A 12,507-nucleotide genomic window follows, 5' to 3' on the forward strand; every position below is an offset into this window, starting at 1 on the left:
ACTATATATATATATATATATATATATATATATATATATATATATTGTAATAAAGAAAAGTACTTCATATATTAGCTTCATTAAAAATTAATGCAGAGATAAGAAAGAGATAGATAAGGCAAAAATGAAATCCTTTAAATAGATAGGAAATAGAAATAAACAAAAATTATATATATATATATAAATCATTTTTTACAATGTGTGTATGATATAAATTAAGAATAGAATCAGTATTTGAACTTAAATAAAATTTATATGCATATAAAATGTATGAACAGATATATATATAAGATATATGTTTATAATATAAGATATATGTTTCAGGAGCTTGACAATTATGTATATGATTTGTATTGTGCACAAACTTCTAATGACCTATGGTTTGAAAATGATGAGGATAATATATTGGTACGACGACCAGATTACTTAGACTCAGTAGAGTTTGAACAAGATGATGAATCTTCAGATTCTAATGCAGAATCAAATTGGAAAAATGATTATCCCGATACGGATCCTGATCGTACATCTGAATCATTCAGTGATTATCTCGATATTTCTGGCGACGAAAACGAATGTGATGAATTTAGAATTATAGATCATTATGGGCATATCCGCAAGAGAAGAAATGAAGAGAGCAGTAGTTCACACAGCGATTGGTTGGAGAAAAGCATGTCAGATAAGGAAGAAATAGAAGACGAAATATCTTGTAATGAAGAAACATCAGATGATGAAAGGACGGAAGAAAAAATCCATACATTGTCAATAAATGATGAAGACATGTAGTTATATAATCTGAAAATTTTTCAAACTAGGAATAAAAAAGAAGTGAATTCGGTCAATCGCTACACTGGATAATGCATATTAAAAGCTACTTTATATAAAGTATCTAAATATAATATAATCTATGACAGTGAAATAATACATGTACATTCTTACATAACAATATTAAATATTTAATCGTTTAAAATATTTATGTGCTTTTACATTTGCTGATTTCATGTACAGTAGCTTTTATAATATGCACTAATTTAATGTAATGTATGTGACTGAATTCTGTTGAATGATCGTTAACCTGTACCTTCGCATATTTCTAGATAATTTATGTATCAAATATCTTGTTGAATATGTATTTCCCAATAAACATTCCTTTTAGCTTACATTTTAGTTTCTCTTCGTGTTTTTTTTTGCAAGAAAAAGTGAATTGTAAATGGCATAAAGTTTTATTTGTATGTTTATATATATATTTTATTACAGACTTTTCTCTATAGATATATATCTCGCGTGTAAAATCCGTCTATCAAAATAAGAACAGCAAAAAGAAGTAAGCCTAGAGACAAGAGGATCGATCACACAAAATCAACGAGGAAAATACTTTTCGTCGTTTCAAGTCGAAGTTTAATTCAATCTAATTTCACGATCTATTTTATAATACGAATCAAAAGATAGAGAAATCATTGATTAAACGTAATTGTAACAGTTGAGAAGGAACTACGAGGGTTTGTCGCGAAAGGAGAAGCTTAAGTGATCGATCCCCGGGAGGATGTTGCGGGGGATGTGCCTGTGTTGTTGAAGAAAGAATGTACTTCGTCGTCGTGGATATGGCATGTAATGATATACACCAGATTTATAGCGTATTATAACAAGTTGGAAGTACCAGTTGCGTGGATTTACAAATCGTTTTCGTCACTCTCATACACACGCATGCATTCGCACACACATACGATACGCGATTAACAACATAACGTTTCAACAAAAAGTTTCGTGGCTCGAAGAAAATTATCTCAAAGTCTATAATGATCGAAGGAGGGGGGAATAAATCCAGTCGATGTGACGAGATTATTTGTCTCTTGAGAAATCCTCTTCACGATTTCGCTTCTCGAAGTTTCTCTTTCACACACTCATTCTTTTTCTTTCTCTCTCTCTCTCTCTCTCTCTCTTTTGCACCGTGGAATTCGCCGCGCAGACAACTATCGGTATTTTTTCATTATGTTTTTTCCTTTTTAATTAATTAACGAGCTCGTCGTATGATATGAGTAGTACATTGCGTATACACGTAACACTGGCCTTAATTCTAATTTATATTACACGCGCCCTGCGACGAAGGGGTGGCTTGTTCCGCTTCGCGAGCACGTATGACGCTTTTGATTTTGAGGTGCACGGATCCGAGTGCGCCGATAAAAATCCAAGATGATAATGCTAAGCGAAGATGTCGTTTGGAGTCGTTAGCCTTTTTGTTGCCAAATTGCGTTCGCTGCAATATATATATATATATATATATACAAGACATCCTAGATTTTTAAAAAATATTTCTAAATATCTCGAAATTTTTTTCTCGATAAACTTGAGGAATCAAGTCCTTCCTTTATCATTATTTAAATAGGAATATTAAATTTACAAAATTATATATATACAAATTTGTCATGAAAAATAAATAGATCTTTCTGATTGATTCCTAGTAAAACTTAAAAAATTTTATAATTTGATCAATAAAGATTTTTTTAGATTCATGTTATATACATATCAAACTATTATATTAAAAACTTTGATAATCCATAAAATATTTTTTTAAAATTATTACATTTTATATTAAAGAAGATAATTATTAAATATTCTAATTATTTTGAATAAAATTAATTTAATATATTAAATTTTTCTTTTTCTCTTTCAGCTATCTCTCTCTTCAAAGCCCATGACAGATAAATAATAGCCAGCAATGAATGTTTATTAAAAGATAATTCATCAAGAATAGATCTCCCTGTAATTCATATTTTATGGTGTATTCTATTACATGCACTTTAAATTCTCCCAATGGATATTTATCGACGCATTCACGTTATTATCGCAAACGCGGGCGCGATTTTCGCGAACATGCGTAACCATTTTTTTATTTATATATAATATATATATTAAATGTCATACATTGCGCAACGTAACTTAGCAGATTCACAAGCTGAGATTGGTATCATTCATCAGGATCGCTTACTACTGTTCCGTAATACTCTACTCGTCTACTGTACAACATTTTACACTCATCGTATTTCGTTCGTAAGGTAATGTCGATTATTAATGCTACGAGATTATTGGAGAGTCATGAGATTGCACAGCAACGCCCGGATCGATCGATCATGTTGGCGTCGAGCCCAGTCGTTTTTTTTTCATTCTCCACTTTGCTTTTCACCAATTTTTATATGTACAGGACGATGCGGCATCTCGCCGATTCTTTTCGACACTCAAAACTTGTCTCCCGAAAACATCGAAATGACGCGACGATCGCTCAAAAAATTGCTTGCAAACAGAGCCATGTATATATAAAACATTGGATATATATTTTTAGATATAACTTAATTTATGTCAAAGGCTTTTATTTATAAAACAATCGATTAATTCTCGAATTCTTAATTGATATATTAACAAACAATAAATGATAATGATAAGAAACGAGAAACAGAAAATGACGTAACAGAAAATAAATATGTCAATATATTATTTTACAGATTAAATTAGGTAATTACGAAATAGATAAACAATACTAATTTATCACAAAAGATCGAAATTGAAACTTCTCCAAATTAGTTTCGTTAAATTTTATTTCATTATTGAGATATACCGTAGATTATATTTATTAACATGTCTAATTGTGTTACGCTAGTCATGACTCTATTTGCAACTCTTCCCTGCAAACTCGTCCATTCTTGCAGGTGCAAGATGATGTTTAATTATACAATGTTATATATATAGATATTACAATTATATATATTACATTTCGGAAAACACTGAAATATTTGGTAATATTCTATAATGCAATTCGAAATGACATAATGTAATTGTAACAAATATATACATATATATATATATTATATATATATATATATATATATATATGTATATATGAATGTATATATATTTACATAGATACCTTCGGCTTATAAGTACAAACGATTCCCTGGGTCAACAAAAATCACACAACGTAATATTCAACTAATTGAAGAAGTCTGATAGTCACTCATTATTATGTATAAACTGGCAACAATAAACAATCCCCGTTTTTAATCATCGCGTTTTCGACATGTTTCATCTCTCTTTCTCTTCCTGAAATCTCTGTTAAAAAATACGATGTACAGAAATAGATATAATGTAATAGGCCTAATTTAACTAAATTGATTTCGTAAATATTTCCCAGGATTAAATTAATTAGATCATAGTGATAACAAAAATATGATTATTTTACATAAAAAAACTTATTCGAAAAATTCGCGACAATCATTTAGAATACAATATTTCTCCTTTTTTATTTGGTCAACAATTAACTCTCGAAGCAAGAATAGAAAATCTCAGAAATTAGAATTTCGAAATATTATTTCAAAGCGTTCTAAAAAGCAATAGGAGATCCTCCAGGAAGAGAGACGAACGGGGAAGACATGTCGTCTGCGGAACTTCGGAGATTTAAAGCACCGACGCCTCGGTCCTGCCGGTCGGCGGCGTCGTTGGGTGACCGCTAGCATTATTATTGTTATTATTATTGTTATTATTGTTATTGCTCGCCTCACCGGCGTGACTCGAGCAGTAGAATTTCTTGTGAGCAATAAAGGTGCTCAGGTAATTGAAGCTGATGTCACAGGAGCGGCAGTAGCGCGGCCCACTCTTGCTGCTATCCAGACTTTCGTCCGGTGACGGTGAATCCTCGCGCTCTTGTTTCACCTTACTGGTAAGCGACGGTGGCAATGTCGGTGGAGGTGGCGGCAGCGGTGGCGGTTGCGGGCTCTTCCTTATTTCCGTTTTACCGTTCACTTGAATCTCAGTAGGGATCTCCTCTGGCGTCGTGGCGGCTGCAGGTTCCGGTGTCGGCAATGTTGCCTCGTCGTCAAGCACGCATGTTATATAATTCTCCTCCTAGGACAAAGAATGTTTCGTAAGAATCTCTCAGTCAAAGACGTGTCTTTAAAATATTTCCTAAAAGAAAAAATTTAATCTATTACAAAAAATACTGATTATTACAACATGGCAGCTTACAGCGACATTGCAATATATAATGTTGCAGAGACATTTCATAGATTCTTTTTTAATTACTTCAGCAATGTGTTGCAGAAATATTTCAAAAATATTGTGAAAGATAATTTCCTTTGCTTTAGTCACGAGCAGTACGCGGCACCGCCACAAGCTGAACATGGCAGAGTTCTACTTCTCATAAATAAAAGAAAAACACAGGATAGAATAAAAAATGCAGCACGAATTTTTCCATCTAATTTTCGTTCTAATAAAATGATTCCTTGAAAGGGCGAGTCCTCAAAAAAAATTTCAGAGACGAAAGAGATTTTACAAATTCTGTTATATATAAAAATTAATGACCAAATTATATTATTTTCAAAGTATAATACTTATTGTATTTATCACATGATATTTTTGGAAAATGTGACAAAATATGTTAATATAATATCTAAAATATGATCGAAAACACCAAAACATATTGTAATATTGTTACAATATTACATTACAATATTTTTAAAAACATTCGGACATTTAGTATTGCTGCAATGTTGTAATCTTGCAATGAAATGTGAATTCTGCAAATTTTTTGTGTAAAATGCACATATTTGTTCAGTGGTTAAAAAATGCAAAATTTGTAAAGCTCAGTTCGTTCCTAGGCATAGAAAGAATTAATTAGTTATTGACAGAAGGAATGCGACATGAAGTTTAAAGGCAAGAAAAAGAAATTTACCTGCAGATCTGTACCACGCTTCTCGAAGTGCATTCTAATGTGGGTCCTCATGCCGCGTAGAGTGTTGCCCTTGTAACGACAAATTGTGCACCGGAAGGCTTTGACGCCTTGGTGGGCGTCCATGTGACGCTGAGCGGCACCGGCTGTGGGACTGACGGCGCCGCAAACCGGGCACCGCCAGCCACCGGTCGTGCCGCTGGCGCAGGTATGACTGCTGCCGGGTTCTATTATCGCCTGTGACAAGCCATTATATCCTGTTAAAGCCTTTGAAGAAGCGGCAATCAGGATCATCAAAAATTCAGAGATGTCCCCAATAAAAATTTTTCTTAGAATCTTTTATATAATTTTTCAGAATTTTTGTATAAATTTCAAAATTTTTTAAAAGAATTAAATTCTATAACTTTTTAAAAAAATTCTCATTGTCCGTAAATTAGGACACTTTTGAGAAATGCTTTTCAGAAAGAATGTACATATTTTTTCTAAAATTCTTTATATGAATTTTAAAATATTTCTAATTATATATAATTTTTGATAAACTCTTAAACAATCTAAAAAAGTTCAAGATTTTTTAGAATTTATAGAATGAATCTTAAAAATTTTAGAATATTTTAGAATTCACACATATAAAAAATTCTTTTAAAAAATATAAACTTATTCATTTCTGAAATATTCTAATTCATATAAAAATTTTGAAAAAAAATTCACCAGAGGTGTTTCAAAGAAAAATCAACACTTCTAAAAAGGCGTTTAATAAGGCGTTTTATGAATTTAAAAGAATTAAAAAATTCTTATCAATTTCATTTCTTAGCCTTCCTCATGGTGCCTTTTACCCCTAAAACTTTTCACATATGTTTTTGTAAATATCTTGTAAAATTCACTTCCTTCAAATTCCTTTGCATTTTATTTTAGAGTTTACCTTGCACTTAGAACACCGTGTGTGGTGCTCTTGGGGTTCGGGCCTCTTGGGACAATAGAATGCTTGATGGGCGACCAGATTGTCTATGGAAGCGAATTTGATGCCACACTGGGCGCAGATGAGCTGGACCAAGGGTGGTGAGGTCGCATCAGGAGGCGGCGAACTGTTGCTCACTGTCGTCTCCCTCGCTTGGCAGTAGTGCTTCTTGTGAGCGACAAAGTTCTCATGTCGGCAGAACACGATATTACATTCCTTGCACCTGTATAAGGACGACTTCAGTTCCAAGAATCTAATCTCATGAAATTTTAAAGATCGAGAGAAGTTTTTTAAATTCGCGATTTAAGAATAAATGGAAAAAGAAGATATTCTAAAGATCTATACGGAGATATTTAAATGCCAAAGTTTAAAGTAATATTTTCAAGATAATAATAATAATAATAACTTTATTGAATGTAATAATTAATATGAGTGCAATAATTAACATGGAATATATCTAACAAATGCAGATATGAACTATTGAGAAATATATTTAATATAGCATAATTAATAAATAAATTAATATAAATTATCTTTAATAAGTAGTATATACTTTACAAATACAAAAATACAAATACGATACAATACGAACAATAATTCAGTATAAATTCTAAATACGATACAATACGAACAATAATTCAGTATAAATTCTAAGCTGTAATTATAATTACAAGATAAAGAATAAAAAAATAAATTATATGCATATAGAAATTGAAGACTTTCAGAATTCCGTAGACTCAATTCAATTTCAAATATTAAATCAAGTTCAATAAATGTAAATTTAAAAAAGAAATAATCAATAATATTAGCTAAATAATGTTGGAAAATAAAAAATATTTTTATTCACACAATAAATAGACTAAGAGATGAATAAAAGTAAGAAATTCAATTCTAACCCAAATTGGTAGAAAAGAAGCTGCTTACCTGGAAACGCCTTGCTTGACGAGCACCCCGGGAACAGGTGGTGGCGGTAGTTCAGCGAGTCTCAGGGCGAGTTCCGTGGGCGGGGGTGCGACGGCGGCAGTCTGATTCGGACCGATGGATCTCGTTCTGGGGCTGCCGCTGCCTCTGGATCTGGGACTGCCCGGAGGTGGCGGCAGGGATGATGGTGCCGGCGACATCCTGTTTTCTTTCTCGTCTTGGTGAACCGGTGACCTGCGTACGCTAAGATCGAGGGGCGCCGAGGCGGACGGCGACGTCGATGCCGCCGCGACTACCGACGCCGGCGTCGAGGGTTTATTCGCCGCCCTCAAGACAGCCGGCGGCTCCACCATGGCGTTCTGGGCCGTGGAAGCGAGGCCTCTCGTCATTGGCTGAAGGGAACCTGAAAACGTAACATCCAGAAATATCTTAATAATGTCATTCATTAATGTTTAATATACGTCTATATTATTCAATTCCGAAAACATATCCCTCCTTTCAAAGATGACATAAAAGAACGTGATTTTTTTAGTTATTATTATATAAATAAGTGTGCAAAATAAATATTATCCTATATATATTAATTATTAAAAATAAAATAACTTTTCAGGTTTAATGATACACATGTACAGTATCTTTAAAAAGTGTCTTTACATCTTTATAATCGGTAAATTCATTTTTTAACCAGAAATTGTTTATTGTATATTTGATGTATAAACGTGCGTAATTTTCAAGTCTCAAAATACCATTTGGCAGAAGGAAGCACGCTGTATCGGGAGCCGGAAGTGCTGGCGCGGCGAGGACGCTCGCACCACGGAATAATGAATACGGCACGATGAGGATGGGGTTAGTGGGCAGCGCCAGGCACGGCTGTGGGGGTGGCGAGTCACCAGGACTCGAACTAGTTGGCGGCGACGCCTTCACTGAGGATGTCGGCGTCGCCGTCGGAGTTGATAGCGTGTCCTTCACCACGTGCCTCGTGCTGCAGTAATGCGTTTTATGTGCCCTGCGACAGATTAAATTGCAATTTAAAAAACGTTTACATAATATTTATAAGTAAAAACAGAATTATTATAATTTTTATATTACTTCAAAAATTTGATAATATTTATAATTTTTTTTTATGTTAAATTAGAATAATTTTTCAAATTAATATTTACTTCTGAAATATCTACAGCTTTGAAGATTTTAGGGTCCAAAAATTTTAAATTATTACAGATCTGAATAGTAAATATTTTATAAAACGATTGGCTTTTCTTTTAAATGTATACATTATTTCATTTTTGTATTTATAATTCTACAGAATTCTTTAATCTCTTTTAATTCTTAAAAATTGTAATTTATCGAATATAAATCAGAACAATTTCAAATATCAAGATATTAAAAAATCCATTTCATGAATCATCTTTGACATTTGTTATAATTCACACATATTTTTAAAGTTTTAGAAATCAGAAAAGCCTTATTTAAAAAAGTAATTTATTACAAAATAAATTATTCTTGCAATTTAATCTATAGTTGTAAATATATTTATAAAATTTGATAGATTTTTCTTTTAAACATATACATTTTTTATCTATAATTTTATGTACTAATCATACTATATAAAATTCTTCACGCTCTCAATTTTAATTTTTAGAAATTTTAAACATTAAAAATAAAAAATTCCCGACAATTTCAATATGTGACCTTAAAAATCTGACATCTTTGCTCTTCATAAATCACACTTACTACATAATTTACAATAGTTTATGATCGATATATATTTTTAATTTCACAAATTATCTCTTGTGTAAAATCTGAAGATGCTTCTTTACTTATAACAACCACAATATTCTACTCTTCTTCTGTCTACCCACCTATACGTCTTCAAGGAACTAAATCGAATGTCGCAGTTCCTACAGTATCTCTCGGCCTCTTCATTCAAGGAACCGTTAGCTGCGGTGGTTTGACCAGCCGTTGTTGGATTTCCTGCCGAGGAGTTCGGGTTCGTCACCACTGCCACCGCCGCCGCTGCCGCTGTTGACGACGATGGTATTGTCGACGGCGCCGGAGATGACGCGTGCATCCGCATATGACGATTTAGAGACACCTTCTTGTCGGCACTGTAAGAGCAATGCGGGCACGCGTACGCCTTCCGTACTTCAAACTTGCCGCCGGACTTGCTACCATCGTCGTCCTCGTCGTTTGCCGCATCTTCGTCCACGCGCGGTCGATGAGCGCAATAAAAGGTGCGATGTGCCTCGAGGGTACTCGCCGAGCTGAACCGAATGCCGCATGGCGGGCAGATCAGAGCAGTCGGCGGAGGCCTAGCTGGCTCCACCGTGATCGTCTCCTTGCCATCGGTCGGCAGGACGAACAGGCGACCTGATGCGATCGCTTAAGAAATCAATTTAGTAAGATTGTCCTTGGTGATAAATTATTATTTCTTATCCTATAGGATAAGGTGATACAATTTCGAACATGGTATAATTCTGAATACAATAAAATTTGAATCTAATTTTTGAAATTCAATTAAGTTTTATTTTTTTCTGGTTGATACCCTTTAGTATACTCACACAATGAGAGGATTATATATTAAACTTGAATCTCGAAAATTGGATTTAAATTTTGTTTCATTCAGAATTGTATCATGTTTAAAATTATACTTTACCCTCTGTGATTTTTAGATTTTATAAATCTTTAAAGACTTTGATCTCCTAGATTTTGAAATTTCTATTTATCTATACTGAGAGAAAAATGCTTGGTATTTATAACTATATAATTGAATAGTTACTTATGATTAAAAGCTTTGATTATTTGACTCTATAAATACCAATATTTTTCCTTTAGTGTACTTTTGTATTTTGTAAAGTTCTATTTTGAAGTTCACCCAAGATTTAAAAAAATAAAACCAAGAAAATTTTTTTAATTTGATTATTTTATACATTTTCTAAACAAAGACATCGTGCATGCCACAGATTCTACTCACCGTTCTGCAATCCAGCCGGAAGCGGCGGTGTTGGATTCGGTGGCGACGTGTTCTCGGGCTTCACGGTAAGGGCGGCGACGGTGGCGGGTCGCAGAGCGGGATCCGTCGCCAGACTAGTATTGAGTCTCAGTCTTGGTGTTGCCTCATCGTCGAGTCGTATCCTCTTGGTCTCCCCCGCGGCGATTGAGTCCTCCGAATCCCTGCGGCAGATGGAGTCTCGCCTCTTGATGGAGGTGGATGACAACGAGGACGACGGCCTCGGTTGGCAATCATCCTCTTTCGTCGTATGCTGTTCCTCGTCGACGTCCTTGGGACTCGACTCTCGCGTCCGCACGTTCCTGGACGGTGCATGGCGATCTCTTATGGCCCTAGCCTGCGTTTTAAATATTTATTTATGTTTATTTATATTTTAATATTGACTCTTTCCAACATTTTTATTATCAAAAATTTCATGTATTCAATTTGTTGTTAAATTCTTAATTATAATATAATATTTTCTGTTATAATTATATGGCTGAAGAAGACTTGTAAATATAATTAAAACGTTCCGTGAACAGTATATTAATGAATAATTTTAATCTCTTTTAAACGATTTAATAAACTAGTTTTAACTTAATTACTTATTCGTTCGTTTGATCTTTCTACCAATTTTATTATATTTGCATTGTGATTTCGAGTTACAAAGAATTGATATTATTCTCTATATTTATTTTTTAATAAAAACATCGAAATCGCTTCTAATTTTCCAAATTTTAAAAATCACGATAAATGAAAGCTTATTAAATTTCGATAAAAGTTTAATTAATTGAAATTAATCCTAGCAGAAACAAAATCTTCATTACATCAAAATGAATCAAAGTGATTTCGAAATGATTATTAAAAATTATTTTTCGATCAGTCACGTCAGACTCATTTTGATGTTAAAACAACTTTTTAGTGACCTGAAATTGTTCTGCTTGGAAAGTTAACGAAATCGACGTACCTCGATGTCCTCGTTAAGGTTGACTAGGCGAAGTCTCGTGTTCTCCGAAAGCACGCTGAGGCGCAGCTTAATATCTTCCTCACTGATCGAAGATGACGCGGGGTTGAGTCTTGGAGGGGGTGGTAAGCTCGAGTCTTCCTCAACTGGCGGTGCTACCGGACTCGATACTGCCGATCCGCCAGCGCCGCCGTCTACGCCGCTGCTCACCGACGGGGTCTTCTCCGAGTCGCTCCACTCCTCATCCTCCCCTGAAATCAAAAAATAGATACACATCAGTTGACAGTTTCTCGATCTACAGTGAAATAACAGTAAAAGATACTATAAGAATTTTCATTTCTATATGAGTTCGATTATCTCGCTATATTATTTCAAACGCTGTGAAATATCAATAAATTTAATTATAGTTGTATTCTAAAAAATATAAAAATATTCTTCCGTATTCTTTTAAGAGAATATAGGAGAACAAGGAGAATTTCCAAAGAAATATAAAACATCTTAAACCAAGATTATGATAAAATAATAATTTGAAATGTTTTGAATTGAATTTTAATTGTTCGAAGATTTAAGATATCTTCTGGGAAACTGCAACGTTGTGAAAATTTAAGATTCGCGACATTCTTCGCCAAGATAAATCACGTCCATAATTTGCAAAGTCAACGTTAGATTGCCTAATTCAAAAGCGGATCCTACAAATGATAGATTATCTCACTATTATCCCAAGCTTCATTCAAATTCAGTCTTGCAAAATTAAACGATATAACACAATGAGGCGACTGTACATTTCTTCGGAAATCGTCGGTGCCGGTCGGAAGTAGCCCGCGAAACGACCATAATGACGCTGGACCAGAGGGATGCGAGGTGTCGAGATGAGAGAAACCGCTCTCCGGCTGTCCGAGTGCCTAATGGGCTTTCAGTACAACGGTCCTTTGCGTATCTCACGTTCCCTACTCTCTCGTCGGCTCGGT

The 12,507-nt window shown here is 34.1% G+C and overlaps 2 protein-coding genes across 2 annotated transcripts in view; one reads left to right on the plus strand and one right to left on the minus strand.

Moving 5' to 3' along the window:
* Positions 1-783, plus strand: part of LOC105621633 (probable RNA polymerase II nuclear localization protein SLC7A6OS) — a 2,856-nt gene extending 2,073 nt beyond the window's left edge. The window contains exon 3 of the mRNA XM_012203101.1: positions 325-783. Within this exon, the coding sequence (XP_012058491.1) occupies positions 325-783 (459 nt within the window). The remainder of the gene's footprint in view (positions 1-324) is intronic.
* Positions 784-4,443: 3,660 nt separating this feature from the next.
* Positions 4,444-12,507, minus strand: part of LOC105621634 (zinc finger protein ush) — an 85,464-nt gene continuing 77,400 nt past the window's right edge. The window contains exons 2-9 of the mRNA XM_012203102.1: positions 11,543-11,790; positions 10,561-10,933; positions 9,449-9,968; positions 8,336-8,595; positions 7,593-7,992; positions 6,633-6,891; positions 5,717-5,950; positions 4,444-4,890 (exon numbers count right to left, since the gene is read on the minus strand). Coding sequence (XP_012058492.1) covers positions 4,444-4,890; positions 5,717-5,950; positions 6,633-6,891; positions 7,593-7,992; positions 8,336-8,595; positions 9,449-9,968; positions 10,561-10,933; positions 11,543-11,790 — 2,741 coding nt within the window. The remainder of the gene's footprint in view (positions 4,891-5,716; positions 5,951-6,632; positions 6,892-7,592; positions 7,993-8,335; positions 8,596-9,448; positions 9,969-10,560; positions 10,934-11,542; positions 11,791-12,507) is intronic.

The sequence above is a fragment of the Atta cephalotes genome (assembly GCF_000143395.1).
Source record: "Atta cephalotes unplaced genomic scaffold scaffold00035, whole genome shotgun sequence".
In the NCBI taxonomy this organism is placed as follows: Eukaryota; Metazoa; Arthropoda; class Insecta; order Hymenoptera; family Formicidae; genus Atta; species Atta cephalotes.